The sequence below is a fragment of the Budorcas taxicolor genome, chromosome 4, assembly GCF_023091745.1.
Source record: "Budorcas taxicolor isolate Tak-1 chromosome 4, Takin1.1, whole genome shotgun sequence".
In the NCBI taxonomy this organism is placed as follows: Eukaryota; Metazoa; Chordata; class Mammalia; order Artiodactyla; family Bovidae; genus Budorcas; species Budorcas taxicolor.
The window spans coordinates 61,896,741-61,913,389 of record NC_068913.1 but is presented as its reverse complement, the minus strand read 5'-3'; the positions used below and the strand labels follow the sequence as shown (position 1 = coordinate 61,913,389).

General features: G+C 44.0%; 1 protein-coding gene across 1 annotated transcript in view; it reads right to left on the bottom strand.

Moving 5' to 3' along the window:
- ELMO1 (engulfment and cell motility 1) overlaps positions 1-16,649 on the bottom strand; it is a 573,172-nt gene that overhangs the window by 458,640 nt on the left and 97,883 nt on the right. Inside the window, exon 2 of the mRNA XM_052638458.1 lies at positions 1,791-1,940. Within this exon, the coding sequence (XP_052494418.1) occupies positions 1,791-1,868 (78 nt within the window). The 5' untranslated portion in view covers positions 1,869-1,940. The remainder of the gene's footprint in view (positions 1-1,790; positions 1,941-16,649) is intronic.

Below are 16,649 nucleotides of genomic sequence, written 5' to 3'. Positions count from 1 at the left end.
TCTCAGACTTAACTATACAAGGAATCCCCTGGGGATCTTGTTAAAATTCACATCTGGGTCAGGAGGTCTGGGTAGGATCTGAGAGTCTGTATATCTACTGAGCTCCTAGGTGATGCTCAAGCAACTGATCCTCAGCCCCACCTGCAGACAAGGCAAAGCAACAAGACAGAATGGGCCTAGGTCCATGACACTAGAGCACCATGCCAGCCCAGGATGGCCCTGTGGACTTGAAAGAAAGAAAGAAAGAAAGTGAAGTCACTCAGTTGTGTCCAACTCTTTGCGACCCTGTGGACTGTAGCCTATCAGGCTCCTCCATCCATGGGATTTTCCAAGCAAGACTACTGGAGTGGATTGCCATTTCCTTCTCCAGGGGATCTTCCCAACCCAGGGATCAAACCCAAGTCTCCCACATTGTAGCCAGATGCTTTACCATCTGAGCCACCAGGGAAGTACAGTGGACTTGAGAAGTCCTGTGGACTTGAGAAGCCAACTTCTATCTCTTTGAAACAATTGTTCTCTTGGGTGGTAGACAAACATAATCCTAACAACATTAAGTCTTCACCAAGTAGCCCCAGCCATATCTTGCAGTAATATTCAATGTGTATCCTCTCTCAAACAGCACATGAAAAAGTGTAAACAACTGTTGCCTGACACAAATGTATATAAAATTACTGAGCGCACTTCTCTACTTTCATGGATTGCTTCTAAAGTCAACAAAATCTGCCTCAAAGAGCAGTTACAATGACTATGACATGTTGGTCTGATGACACCTTTTTTACAACAAAATTTACTCTTCCTTACATTCATGCTCAAACTCAACTAATTCTCACTTGACCTTTATAATTTAATGAATCATTTGGATGCACACAATATCTTTCAAATCCTCTAGAAGTCTTCAACCAGATAATAAAATCTGACCAGAAAAATAGTACAGAGCATAATTATAAAATAGTATTGAGTACATAAAAAGTAGAGTTGCCATGGTACCCTAATTTTGAAAATGTAGAAAGCCATCCAGAACCCCATACTACATGCTTTATGAAACCCTTAGGCATATACTAGGTCTTGAACTTTTTTGTTTTTAAGTCATTTACTCTAGAATGACAAAAGTAACCTCCCTGAGATTGCCTGCAATCAATTACATCATAAGACTCAGTGCCCAAGCTAAAGGATGCTTCCATAGGTAAAACCATGCTAAAAATCTTTGTGATACTTTCTCATGCAGTAAAAATTTACTGAGCGTTTTTCATATACCAGACAATACATTAAACCCACAGTGCATTTAACTCTAATAATGAAATGACAACTGGCTAGGACCCAAGACCCACCCCTCTATGCTAATTTCATAATCAAAATAGTAATAGGACAGAGTCACATTGTACTTGTTGGCTGCTTCTGCAAAAGCCAGAGAAGAGTGACCCCCAAAATTAAGTTTTGTGTTGTCTATAATAAAACAATCTACTCATAGTCATGAGTCTCTGCAAGGCGGTGCTGGGACAGCTCCACTGCATCAGCTGCCCAAGTCCAGTCCCCTTGTCCCGCCCGCCTCCTTCACAGCTTCGGACACAAACCCTGTATTGACTCACCCTGAGTAGATGTTGGACAAGTATAAAAACCCCATCCATCACCACTACATGTGGTACAGAAATCAAACTATACTGTAACTATTATCACACCGATTTTTCAACACAGCCAGAGACAGAACAGGAGAAAAAAGAGCTAAGTCTGGGAGAAATTCAGAATAGAAAGGAAACTAAAATAACCGCCAAATGACTGCCAGTCCTACTAACCTGGTCGATCTCCATGAGCTTGGGGTAGGCACCCGGCCATTCTATGGCCACCTTGACGATGTCCGCGGGCGGCGGCATTGCAAATTCCTAGAACGTCCTAAGCCAGTGGAAGTGGGATCCTACGGTGTAGACGGCTGCACGTGTCTATACCTAATGAGGAATGACAAAAAGAGAAAGAGAAGTCGCTCAGTACAAATACAGGGTGAATTTTGCTTTATCACTTCCTGTTTTCACTGGTGGTTTAGGTACAAGAAACGGCTCTGGGTGCAGAAGACTCAGGGCGCCAACTGCACCACTCAGTGGCGGCTCCCCAGGAGGGAAGGCAGAGGAGGGGAAGATACCAATGCCCTGGGGTCAGAGCCACCAGGAGATGAGGCGCTGGTGAGGGATAGGCTCCCAAGTCCCCAGTGTGAAGCAAGGTGGAACCCTTACCGCCCAGTTCTGCTCTGAACGGTGCCCAGGGTCTGAATGCGCCTGGCTCACTCTGCCCAGAAGCACATGCAAACTCCTCGTGCTCAACAGTCTCCGGAAGGACAGATTGCCCAGGAAGTCATGGCCAGGAAGCAGCATTTCTTTAAAGTGTTTTCGGGGTGTCACAAATAGAGCTCTGCACTATAGCAACCAGGATATCATGAGGAAGGAGCCACGCCCCATGGTTCACACACATGTACACACACACTCCCTCCCCAAGGCCAGTTCACAAGATGCCAAGAAAATTAACTGTGCTGGTTAATACAGCATTCAGAACAGACCTTGAATTCTCACTGGAATGAATAGTGTTGCTTACACAAAAGAAGTAAGATTAATCCTCTGCTGCCTCTCTCTCCCAGACTCCCTCATTTCTTTAAGAACATTTTTTTAAACATAATATTCTGGAACAGGTAAAACATTCATGCAATTCAAAACGAGAGAGAGAGAGTGTGTGTGTGTGTGTGTGTGTAAAGACAGGCTGAATCTCCCTCCTTCTGAACAGATATAACTTCCATCCCCATCCATCCAGCTAGCCACTGTTAATTTATGTGTCCCTTCAGAATTTCTTCATGTAAGCCAAATGGTAAACACATATTTCCCATTTTATTTATACAAAAGGCAGCATTCTAGACCCTGTTTTATTCATCTCCTGTGTCTTCTAAAACCTTCTATATCAGTATAAACATTGTGTCCTGGTTCCTTCTATAGCTGCATAGTCATCCTTTGTATAGAAGTGTCTTATCTGAAGAGCGAGTCCCCTGCCATGAGCCACTGGGTGATCTCTCACCTCTGGCTGTTATAAACAAGCCCCTGGTGAATAATCTTATGCATACATCATTGTGCTCACTTGTAAGTATATCTTTACAGTAGATTCACAGAAGTAAAATTGTTGGGTCAAAGGGTATAAGCAGTTTTAGATTCTGATACCATCTCCAAATATCCCTCCCTAAGGAGAGTTGTACCAACCTACCCTCCCTTTAGCAATGGATGAGTCTGACTATTTACACAGACTCACCAACAGATTGAACTTTTGCACACCTCCATGCATTGAAAAAATATATTTCAATGTACTTCCAATGTCTATTTCTCTTATTGTGAGGGAAGTTGAACGTAAAGATGTAAAGTCCCATGTCTACTTTACTGTGAACTGAAGTGATACTTTGCTCTTTTTCTACTGGGTTCTTGGTCTTTTATTCAGAAATTGATCTCTGTATAAAGCTTCCAGTCAAACATATGCAACTGATTCTTTATCAAACCAGAGTGGGGCTTGTCAGTTACTAACCCCTGTCTGTGGCAGTTGGACATGCCTAAGATAATAGAGATAACAGAGCTAATAGTGGCAGCCTCATGTCAGTTAATAATAACAACACAAGCAGTGATATAAATAACTAACTTCACCAGAGCTGACAAGTAAGGGAAATGAACCAAAACAAAACGGCTGCCCCTCTGGCCAAGGAAGATGAAGCCAGCCTGGTGTGAAGATAATCAGTGCTAACCAGCAGGAGCATACCTCCAAAGCAGTGGTTCAGTGGCTCATTCAACAAATAATTGTTGAGCCCAATTCTGTGCCAGCTGTTTCCTCAGTGCTGGGGATACAGCAGCAAATCTGCACCTTAGGTGGCATCGGGGACATGGAGAGAAACAAGTCAGGGAAGGAGGATCTGAAGTCTGTGAGTATATCTGTGGGGGAGGGGCAGGATGCAGTCTTAAATAGGGAAGCCAGGGGAAGCTTCAGTGAGAGGCAGAATGTGAGCAAAGGCCTATGAGAAGTGAGGAGGTGAGTCATGCGAACACTTGGGGAAATCATGTCACAGGCCAAGAGAGCGTGTTGACTGAAATAAAAATGCACAACCTAAAAGTTGAGAGTTATGTTTTATTCAGTGGATGTTCTTAGGACTTTGAGCCCAGGAGGCAGAATCTCAAATCACCCTGAGTAAACCTCTCCCAAGAGGAAGTAGTGAGCCAGAATATATAGGAGTTTTTGCAACCATACCAGGAAGTCAAAACAATAGATTACTGTTAATAAAAGAATACTAGATATCTCCAGTTAAGGAATTTAGTGCTTCTCTGTATATGGTAAGATGCAAGAGTCTGGGTTCACCGAAATCATTCTTTGATGCGCACCTCAGCTTTCTGGGGCCAGAAGTGCTTTCTCATAGAGGAGGGGAGTGGCTTCACTCTGATGACTGCTAGATGGCAGACATTCTTTGTTTCCTTCCTGAGTTCCCTCAGGACTCACATTTGGGCCAACTGTTACGTGGTGGCTAGATCCTTTCCTTACCAATATGGCAGGCAATATTTTATTTCTCAACTAGCAAGTGCAAAGGCCCTGAGGGAGGAGCATGCCTTACATGTTCCTGCAACAGGTGAGGGGCCAAAGTCAAGTAAGTAGGAGCAAGTGTAATAAGAGAACGAGTTCCAACAGTTTGGGGTCACAGTGTGGTAGGTTCGCTCACTATACTCTTGACCCTCCTAGACATTCCTACGCCAACTCTTGGTCATAATTTCTAAAAAAGAAAGTTCATATCCATGCATATCTGTCTATTCTGAGTATAAATTAGTACAACTTTCTAGAGGTATCTTTGGCAAATTGTACTCAAGGCCTTAAAATTTTATATTCCCTTTGAGTAATTTTACTTTTCTAGGATGTTTCTTTAAGAAATAACTATTAACTCAACCATAACAACATCAATTGCCATTTTGGTTATAATTCCCAAAACTTGAAAACAATTGAATATTCAACAACAGAGACCACTACATAATTATGGGTCTCATAAGTGCAAATACAAGCAGGCAGTCTGCACTGGGACAGATTTCTTCATAATCTGTACACTCTTTTAATTCACTTGAGAATTCCAAGGGTAGTGTATTTTATCTGTACCACATCGCTTCAATTCAGGATCCATATTGAATTACATATCCTAGAATAAGAGTTAAGAAAACAAGTTCTAATGTGAGAATAGACTCAGTGCAAATATCAGGTAACACTATTCAAACCAAAGAACACATAATCGTGGTGTTGAAGAGAATAGATAATAGACAGTAGAAATAAAAATGCATTTTGAGCAATTTCCTCCCAACTCTACACAAAATAGTCTAGAGTTACTTTGAAAGAGGTCACCTGGCCTTCCAGGAATCAAAGGCCAAGTGTGCTTTTTTCCCCTTTAAAAGATATTTATTTCTCAAAGACTGTTCAGACAAAACCTGTTGAACAGGTGAGAACAGAATAACACAGTTCTTCTTGGGCCTCCGTGGAGAACAACATAAGAGCGGTGTACAAAGCAGCCATTGAGAGCAAAGAGGCTGGGAGCACCCCTTGGGAGCTCACCTAAGCAGCCCAATTAGTCCTCATCAGTTTTCCCCACATTAACAAGCAGCAGAGATGGGGTACAGCCAGGTTCCCATGGGTAGAGTCAGGTGTGCAACTACAGAATGAATAATCCCATCCACCTCATTATCCTCAGAAGTCCACATTTTATCCTCTTGAATTTATATTTCCATGAAGAAACCGTTAGCTTCTATATATAGTCATGTTTCTACTGTTGAAATTCAGAAGAGAACGTTTCTAGCTCAAGTTTTCTCACCCTTGTAAGATGTTTAGCAGCATCCTTGGCCTCTACCCACTAGAGATCAATAACCTTCTTTAGCTGTTACATAAATGTCAGAAATGTCTCCAGACATTGCCAAATGTCCTCTGAGGGGAAAATCATCCTCCAGTTCAAGTGTGAGCTGCCAAGTTCTCAGGACTTCCCTGGTGGCTCAGATGGTGAAGAATCTGCCTGCAATTCAGAAGACCTGGGTTCAATCCCTGGGTCAGAAAGATCCCCTGGGAAGAGAATGTCTACCTAGTATTCCTGATGCAAACAGCCAACTCATTAGAAAAGACCCTGATTCTGGAAAAGATTGAAAGCAGGAGGAGAAGGGGGACAACAGAGGATGAAATGGTTGGATGGCATCACGGACTCAATGGACATGAGTTTTAACAAACCCTGGAAGATGGTGAAGCACAGGGAAGCCTGGTGTGCTGCAGTCCATGAGGTCGCAAAAAGTCTGACATGACTGAGCACCTGAAGGACAACAAATTCTTGCCTGGGAAATCCCATGGACAGAGGAGCCTGGTGGACTACAGTCCATGGAGTCACAAAGATGAGTGACTAACACATGGGGAGTTCTCTGGGCAGATACTAATGATCAGGGCAAGCCATGGCTGAAGCGACACAAGACAGGCTCACCAAGAAACATGAACATTCAGACCCAGTGCTTCGTCAGGCATCACCGAGATGCAAAAGTATTTGTAAATTTCAGTCAACAAATGCAGTCTCCTGGCATCTTTGCATTTTCAGACACAGTGCTCACAGCTTTTGAGTCTTCTGGTCAAATTCCCCCAACCACAGCTTGGGGCACTGTAAGGCAGGGTACACATCCTGATCACAGTTACACACCAGGGCCCACAGGCATCTCATGCATGGTGTTGGTTGAATGCATCCTTTCTGCAACAGACATCTCATCAGAGCTACTGGCAGTAAAACTAAGTCTAGTCAAAATTGCCCAGTAAATATAAGCTGCATGAATTTATGTAATAAACTCCTTGATATAATAATTCTTATACAAACTGAAATTCCAGAACCACTAAAGGGCAGTGTAGGCGAGATCTTTTTTAACCACTCTGCCTTGTGGTCCTCCCTACCTAGGGAATAAGTGGAGAATTCCACAAGGTTCTGGCTTGGTTGCTGATTAATTTACTTTATTCCAATACTAAGGCGGCTGCGACCGGCGCACTAAGCGCAGGCGGCTGCGACCGGCGCACTAAGCGCAGGCGGCTGCGACCGGCGCACTAAGCGCAGGCGGCTGCGACCGGCGCACTAAGCGCAGGCGGCTGCGACCGGCGCACTAAGCGCAGGCGGCTGCGACCGGCGCACTAAGCGCAGGCGGCTGCGACCGGCGCACTAAGCGCAGGCGGCTGCGACCGGCGCACTAAGCGCAGGCGGCTGCGACCGGCGCACTAAGCGCAGGCGGCTGCGACCGGCGCACTAAGCGCAGGCGGCTGCGACCGGCGCACTAAGCGCAGGCGGCTGCGAAGAGCTACCGCACGTCCGAGGTCAGGGGCAGAAGCCGGGAGGACCCCATGCCCGAAGGGCGATGGTCAAGAGGAGTTACCCCACATCCAAGGTCAGGGGTAGTGGCCAAGAGTACCAGGCTGAGACAGAGCAGGAATAGCCGAGAGGAGCTACCCCATGTCTGAAGTCAGGGGCAGCAGCTGGGAGGCGCTACCCGGTGTCCGAGGTCAGGGACAGCAGCCAAGAGGAACCACCCCACATCTAAGGAGTGGTGGCGGCGCAGGCACAGAAGGGCCTAGAGGAGCCCATCCCACGTTGAAGGTCAGGAAGGGTGGCGGTGAGAAGATACCCCATATCCAAAGTAAGGAGCAGCAGCTGCACTTTGCTGGAGAAGCCGTGAAGAGATACTCCACGCCCAAGGTAAGAGAAACCCAAGTAAGATGGTAGGTGTTGCAAGAGAGCATCAGAGGGCAGACACACTGAAACCATACTCACAGAAAACTAGTCAATCTAATCACACTAGGACCACAGCCTTATCTAACTCAATGAAACTAAGCCATGCCCGCAGGGCAACCCAAGACGGGCAGGTCATGGTGGAGAGGTCTGACAGAATGTGGTCCACTGGAGAAGGGAACGGCAAGCCACTTCAGTATTCTTGCTTTGAAAACGCCATGAACAGTATGAAAAGGCAAAATGATAGGATACTGAAAGAGGAACTCCCCAGGTCAGTAGGTGCCCAATATGCTACTGGAGATCAGTGGAGAAATAACTCCAGAAAGAATGAAGGGATGGAGCCAAAGGAAAAACAATACTCAGCTGTGGATGTGACTGGTGAGAGAAGCAAGGTCCGATGCTGTAAAGAGCAATATTGCATAGGAACCTGGAATGTCAGGTCCATGAATCAAGGCAAATTGGAAGTGGTCAAACAGGAGATGGCAAGAGTGAACGTTGACATTCTAGGAATCAGCAAACCAAAACGGACTGGAATGGGTGAATTTAACTCAGATGACCATTACATCTACTAGTGTGGGCAGGAATCCCTCAGAAGAAACGGAGTAGCCATCACGGTCAACAAAAGAGTCCGAAATGCAGTACTTGGATGCAATCTCAAAAACGACAGAATGACCTCGGTTCGTCTCCAAGCAAACCATTCAATATCACGGTAATCCAAGTCTATGCCCCAACCAGTAACGCTGAAGAAGGTGAAGTTGAACGGTTCTATGAAGACCTACAAGACCTTTTAGAACTAACACCCGAAAAAGATGTCCTTTTCATTATAGGGGACTGAATGCAAAAGTAGGAAGGCAAGAAACACCTGGAGTAACAGGCAAATTTGGCCTTGGAAGGCGGAATGAAGCAGGGCAAAGACTAATGGAGTTTTGCCAAGAAAATGCACTGGTCATAGCAAACACCCTCTTCCAACAACACAAGAGAAGACTCTACACCTGGACATCACCAGATGGTCAACACCAAAATCAGATTGATTATATTCTTTGCAGCCAAAGATGGAGAAGCTCTATACAGTCAACAAAAACAAGACCAGGAGCTGACTGTGGCTCAGATCATGAACTCCTTATTGCCAAATTCGGACTTAAATTGAAGAAAGTAGTGAAAACCGCTAGACCATTCAGGTATGACCTAAATAAAATCACTTATGATTATACAGTGGAAGTGAGAAATAGATTTAAGGGCCTAGATCTGATAGATAAAGTGCCTGATGAACTATGGAATGAGGTTCGTGACACTGTACAGACACAGGGATCAAGACCATCCCCATACAAAAGAAATGCAAAAAAGCAAAATGGCTGTTGGGGTGGGTGGGGGGGCACTTACAAATAGCTGTGAAAAGAAGAGAAGCGAAAAGCAAAGGAGAAAAGGAAAGATATAAGCATCTGAATGCAGAGTTCCAAAGAATAGCAAGAAGAGATAAGAAAGCCTTCTTCAGCGATCAATGCAAAGAGATAGAAGGAAAGAACAGAATGGGAAAGACTAGAGATCTCTTCAAGAAAATTAGAGATACCAAGGGAACCCTTCATGCAAAGATGGGCTTGATAAGGACAGAAATGGTATGGACCTAACAGAAGCAGAAGATATTAAGAAGAGGTGGCAAGAATACACAGAAGAACTGTACAAAAAAGATCTTCACGACCCGGATAGTCATGATGGTGTGATCACTCATCTAGAGCCAGACATCCTGGAATGTGAAGTCAAGTGGGCCTTAGAAAGCATCACTATGAACAAAGCTAGTGGAGGTGATGGAATTCCAGTAGAGCTATTTCAAATCCTGAAAGATGATGCTGTGAAACTGCTGCACTCAATATGCCAGTAAATTTGGAAAAACTCAGCAGTGGCCACAGGACTGGAAAAGGTCACTTTTCATTCCAATCCCAAAGAAAGGCAATGCCAAAGAATGCTCAAACTACCACACAATTGCACTCATCTCACATGCTAGTAAAGTAATGCTCAAAATGCTCCAAGCCAGGCTTCAGCAATACGTGAACCGTGAAATTCCTGATGTTCAAGCTGGTTTTAGAAAAGGCAGAAGAACCAGAGATCAAATTGCCAACATCCTTTGGATCATGGAAAAAGCAAAAGAGTTCCAGAAAAACATCTAGTCCTGCTTTATTGACTATGCCAAAGCCTTTGACTGTGTGGATCACAAGAAACTGTGGAAAATTCTGAAAGAGATGGGAATACCAGACCACCTAACCTGCCTCTTGAGAAATCTGTATGCAGGTCAGGAAGCAACAGTTAGAATTGGACATGGAACAACAGACTGGTTCCAAATAGGAAAAGGAGTACGTCAAGGCTGTATATTGTCACCCTGCTTATTTAAATTAAATGCAGAGTACATCATGAGAAATGCTGGACTGGAAGAACCACAAGCTAGAATCAAGATTGCCAGGAGAAATATCAATAACCTCAGATATGCAGATGACACCACCCTTATGGCAGAAAGTGAAGAGGAACTAAAAAGCCTCTTGATGAAAGTGAAAGAGGAGAGTGAAAAAGTTGGCTTAAAGCTCAACATTCAGAAAACGAAGATCATGGCATCCAGCCCCATCAATTCATGGGAAATAGATGGGGAAACAGTGGAAACAGTGTCAGACTTTATTTTTTTGGGCTCCAAAATCACTGCAGATGGTGACTGCAGCCATGAAATTAAAAGACGCTTACTCCTTGGAAGAAAAGTTATGACCAACCTAGATAGCATATTCAAAAGCAGAGACATTACTTTGCCGACTAAGGTCCATCTAGTCAAGGCTATGGTTTTTGCAGTGGTCATGTATGGACATGAGAGTTGGACTGTGATGAAGGCTGAGCACTGAAGAATTGATGCTTTTGAACTGTGGTGTTGGAGAAGACTCTTGAGAGTCCCTTGGACTGCAAGGAGATCCAACCAGTCTATTCTGAAGGAGATGAACCCTGGGATTTCTTTGGAAGGAATGATGCTAAAGCTGAAACTCCAGTACTTTGGCCACCTCATGTGAAGAGTTGACTCATTGGAAAAGACTTTGATGCTGGGAGGGATTGGGGGCAGGAAGAGAAGGGGACGACAAAGGATGAGATGGCTGGATGGCATCACTGACTCGATGGACATGAGTCTGAGTGAAGTCCAGGAGATGGTGATGGACAGGGAGGCCTGGTGTGCTGCAATTCATGGGGTCACAAAGAGTTGTACATGACTGAGCAACTGAACTGAACTGAACTGCAGATTCTACAACCTTAATATGCATGTCAAAGGACTTGTTTACAGCTAAGTAAATTAAATAAATAAAAAAGGAGTCACTTCATACTTGGAAGTGAGTTACCAAAATCCTCATGTCAGATGTAACCCTGAGCAAGCTGAAATTGTCTTTATTATGCTGCTGAATGTCTCCTCCTTATCTTTGGGTCATGTCTCTGATACAATGGAGAGAAATCGCTCTTGATTCCTATCTAGAAACCTATCACTGTGCATTGTTCTCAGCCCAAAGTGCTACATGTCTGTGTTGGAAACTCATTCCACAAAGTCTCCTAAAGATGTGTCATGTCTCTGCACGTTTTTCCAGGCAGTTTGATTAGATCTTGAAGTTCATGAAGTTCCCAAATATCTGACCCATTTTTTCCCCTGAATTTTCCATAAGAGTTTTAGCTTTGGGTCTCTGAATGGCTTTGAACTCTTTTATCTTATTTCTAGCCTTCCTGTTACACCAGCAAACCCTATTAAGAGAATAGAAAATCAAGCCTATAAGGATGTTCTATAGGAGTTGTGTAGCGGGAAAGTTAACACGATTGTCCTGTGAACCATGTGTCCCCACAGCTGTACTGAAAGAGCCTAACAGATGGACCAGTAGAAGTCAAAAGGCAGATCGATGGGAAAGAGATAGCAAACAGCTGGAGAAACAATTTGCTTCAACTCCTCTGTCTCTTCCTTTCCTCCATAGGCAAGCTGTCCCCTGCTCCACTCACCATCATTATCTACTTGTGACAGATAATAGGTTTATAACGAGTATGGGAATAGTGGGGAGGGAGAACTGGTTCCAGATTTTAAATGTTCAGTGGTCCCAGATAGAAAAAGAGATAGACAACATTTTCCTGTGGTATCCAAGTTATGTAAAAAGGGAAAGGACCTCTGAAAGTGGCTCTGAGAGTAGCCTTTCACTGTAGAGAAGGGGACAAAAATCCCCTTTCTCAATCCTCTTAGGTTCTTCAGCTGGGGACTGCAAATTAATCTAACAAAAGAATTAAAAGAAGAAAATGAAAGTTTATTTATTTATTCATACAATGACTGCACATGCCGAAGAACTCAGAGATGAGTAACTCAAAGAGACAGTTAAAATTTGGAGCTCATAACCATCTTAGCAAGGGGTGATTAAGCGAGGAGAAAAGGCTAGACAAAGGAAGAGGGGTTCAGGACTTCGTGGATGCAGGTGGAAATGTATGTTGTAGAAAGGTAACTTGGAAATGCACACTAAGAAAGGGTTGTTTACTAAGGTTTGTTATGCAGTCATGTAGATGAGCCGTGATCTCCAGGGACCATGGGAGCAGGGGGAGTAGACCTGTGTTTCCCACACTGTGGGGTCCAGATGGAGTGACACATGGTGGGGATGCCATTTCAGATTCTCCATCTCCATTAGAAAACTGTTGGACATTGCGGGAAGAGCAGAGGGCCCAAGGAGGAAGCTTTATGACTTCATAAATGGGGGAAAACCCTGTGCAAGACATAAGCATTCAGAAGAAAGTGAAGAAAAGAGAGAACTGAATCAAATGCAAAACCCAATATCCCATTGTATGGATATGCAGTGCATGAAAACCTCATATGGTATTTCACTAATAACTTGGTCCATTTACTTGCCAAGTGGGGGAAATGTGCTATTAGATACCTTTGGCTTACAATAGGTTGCAAACTTGCAGAGAAAAATGCTTTCACAGAGGCTTGAACTGTCATCACCGAGGCTATGGGACAGCTGGCAGAAAGGGGCAGGGATGAGCTGAGACCAAGCACTGGATTGGGCATTTGAAATACATACTTTCTCACTCATTCTTTACCCCAGCCTCAAGTGACAGTTGGCACTATCTGCAATAAATAAATGAAAATACAAAATCTCAGCAATTTGAACTACTTTCTCCAAATATTTACATACTCTCCAGAGGATGATACCTCTCCTCTCGGTCATGAAACCTACTGTGGGCTACTGCATTTATTTTCTCCTCCTGATGAAAGTGAAAGAGGAGAGTGAAAAAGTTGGCTTAAAGCTCAACATTCAGAAAACAAAGATCATGGCATCCAGTCCCATCACTTCATGGCAGAAAGATGGGGAAACAGTGGGAATAGTGGCTGACTTTATTTTTCTGGGCTCCAAAGTCACTGCAGATGGCGATTGCAGCAATGAAATTAAAAGATGCTTACTCCTTGGAAGGAAAGTTATGACCAACCTAGACAGCATATTAAAAAGCAGAGACATTACTTTGCCAACAAAGGTCCATCTAGTTAAGGCTATGGTTTTTCCAGTGGTCATGTATGGGTGTGAGAGTTGGACTATAAAGAAAGCTGAGTGCTGAAGAATTGATGCTTTTGAACTGTGATGTTGGAGAACCAAGGAAGTCCAACAAGTCCATCCTAAAGGAGATCCGTCCTGCGTGTTCATTGGAAGGACTGATGTTGAGGCTGAAACGCCAATACTTTGGCCACCTGATGTGAAGAACTGACTCACTGGAAAAGACCCTGATGCTGGGAAAAATTGAGGGCAGGTGGAGAAGGGGACGACAGAGGATGAGATGGTTGGATGACATCATCTACTCAATGGACGTGGGTTTGGGTGGACTCCAGGAGTTGGTGATGGACAGGGAGGCCTGGCGTGCTGTGGTTCATGGGGTCACAAAGAGTCAGACACGACTGAGCGACTGAACTGAACTGAACTAGATTCACAGGTTGAAGTCGCAACTCCTAGTATCTAAGATTGTGACTGTAGTTGGAGACTGGGCCATTACGGAGATAATTAAATTAAAACGAGGTCATTAGGGCAGCCCTACTTCGTCTGATCGGTATCCTTATAAGGAGAAGAATTTGGACCCATGTACAAAGGGATGACAATTTGAGGACACAGTGAGAAGAGAGCCATCTTATCTCGTGGCTTGATCATTTGAGCACAAGCCAAGAAGAGAGGGCTCACTTAGCCAAGCCTGCTAATACCTTGATCTCAGACTTCCGGCCCCCAGACTGTGAGACAACAAACCTGTGCTGGGTAAGCCAGTCAGTCTCCAGTACCTTGTCATGGCAATCCTACCAAGTGTACAACACCAAAAACAGAGAACATAGGGAAGGGGCTGATAGTTGTTTTGAAAGATGCTTAAAATTTTCTGCATTCCACAACACATGATAAAAATTTAAACACAAAGTACAATCTGAGAGCGTGGAGTCCTAGCCACCGTACCAGTAGGAAAGTCTCAATTCAGGGAGCCCAGGTTCCATCCCTGGTCAGGGAATTAGGTCTCACATGCCGCAACTGAAAGTTCCCATGCCACAATTGAAAAACACCACATGCTGCAACTAACACCTGGCAGAGCCAAATAATTAATTAAGTATTTAAAAAATTGCAATCTGAGAAAGTATTTGCAATAACTATGACTCAACCTGAGATAGAAATCCCATAGACAGAGGAGCCTGGCAGGCTACAGTCCATGGGGTTGCAAAAAGTCAGACACAACTGAGTGACTAATACAACTACTATATTGTTACCATCAGGGAAAATGTAAAAGCAAAAGCCCTTTAAAAAAAATTACTTTGTTTTTAAACCATAAAATTTAGTGTAATAAATCTAGCCATTATAATTTCTGCTCTGATGAAACCACTAAAGTAACATTTCTTTAGTGGTTTATTGACCACTGATCTATTGACATTTTGGACTACATCCATCCTGAGAGACTGTGGATGTCCAGTGATATCTCTGACTCCATCCACTAGAGCCAGGAGCACTGCCTCAGCTGTGACCATCAGAATGTCTCTAGACATTTGCCCAGTGTCCCCTGGGGGAAAAAATCACCCATGGTTGAGAACTAGGTCACTCAGGTTACTGAGTTTAATCTTGCTTTTTTAAAAAAAAAAAAGCTTTATTTCATAGAGACCAACTTTACAAAGTGGATATTAAGTCATACATATGATATTTTAACTGCAAAAAAAAGGGAGATGAGATATAAAGATAAATTGAAGAAAACCAACAGGAAAGGGAAGGTGACACAAAAACATGAATACCTTGATACCAGTTGAGAGTAATTCTGTAACATTTTACTCCAACATATTTCCTTCACACACATCTCTAATGAACCCTTGTCATTTGTCAAATAAAAAGATGCATAACATGAGAGTTGCCAGTTAAGATTTATTTGGGACAAAATGAGGACGGCAGCTCTGAGAGGCTGCTCCAGAGACACAGTAGGAGAACGTCAATATATAAGCTTTTGGTGGAGGGGGGTGTTCATGCAATCAAGCGCTTACTTTACAAGAGATCTTCTGCGAGTCACGAGGAGAGGATGTCACCATGAAGAGATTTAGTGCTTTTCTAGACATGAAGAGATGCAAAGACAGAGATCGTGAAATCAGTCCCTGAAAATACCTAGGCATCTGAAGACCTGTTCCACCAGATTCCCTGGCGAACAGAGTGTCTTACTCCACCCTGAACTCCCTCAGAGGGTGTTGAAGGTCAACAGGAACAGCAGCACAGGGCTCAGTCTCCTCAGAGGCAAATGGCAAATGCCCTTGTTGTTGTTGTTCAGTGGTTGGCAAATGCTCTAGCCAAGTGCCAGTTTGTAGTTGACAGGCAAGTGCCAATTTACAGTTGACACACTCCAATTTTTCTGTCTAGTGGTCTAGCGAGCTCTTCCATCTCATTTCTTCACGTATTAGGTCCTGTCCCACCAGCTATTAAGCAAGAGTAGGCATGCGGCCAGGCCTGGCCAATGACAGCCCCCATCTCCTTGGGAACAGTGGCTGGCCCATAGGACAGACATGGTCCAAGCAAATCGATTTCTGGGGATTGATTTATGAGGCCTGGAAGGAGAGTGTTCTCTCTTTCTGCAGGGCTTGTTGAGTGAAGCTGTCAGTAGACATATCCCATCTGTTGGGGGGGTGGGGGGGAAGGGGTAGGGAGGGCTGTCTGTTAACAGGAAGGAATGAGGCAAAGAGAAGCAAAGACAATCAGAGAGGAAAGACAGGAGGGAGAATAAGAGGCCAGGAGTCCTGACTATGTAGAGTTTCTGTCTTCTAGCACTTTTCCTTCCACTCTCTGATCTATCTTAATATTCTTCCTAGACTTTTGAACTCTTAAATTCACCATTATGCCAAGTGAGTTTGGGTTAGGGTTCTATCACTTGTAACTGAAAAATTCCTGACTAAAAAAATCACCTCTATCATAACTGTTTATTGCTCTGAATTAGAGTCGTGTTGTTCCCTTAGAGATGACTGGTACATAGAACACACACTGAAGTTACACAGTCTAACTTAGCAGCCAAGTGGGAGGGATACTTTGCTCTCCAATGCTGGAGCTGTGATACCTGCACGTCCGTATTTCTGATGGAGCCCTCTCTGCCTAGGACCTGCCTTGGCTCTCCTGGACTGCTAACAGAAGTCGTTAAAGCATATATGTGCAATCTAAAAAAAAAAATGGTACAGATGAACCTATTTGCAGGGCAGGAATAGAGTCACAGATGTAGGGAACAGACGTATGGACATGGGCAGTGGTGGGGAAGGGGAAGGGGAGAGACTACCATACATACACTTCCATGTGTAAAATAGATAGCTAGTGGGAAGCTTCTGTATAACACAGGGACCTCAGCTCAGTTCATGATGACT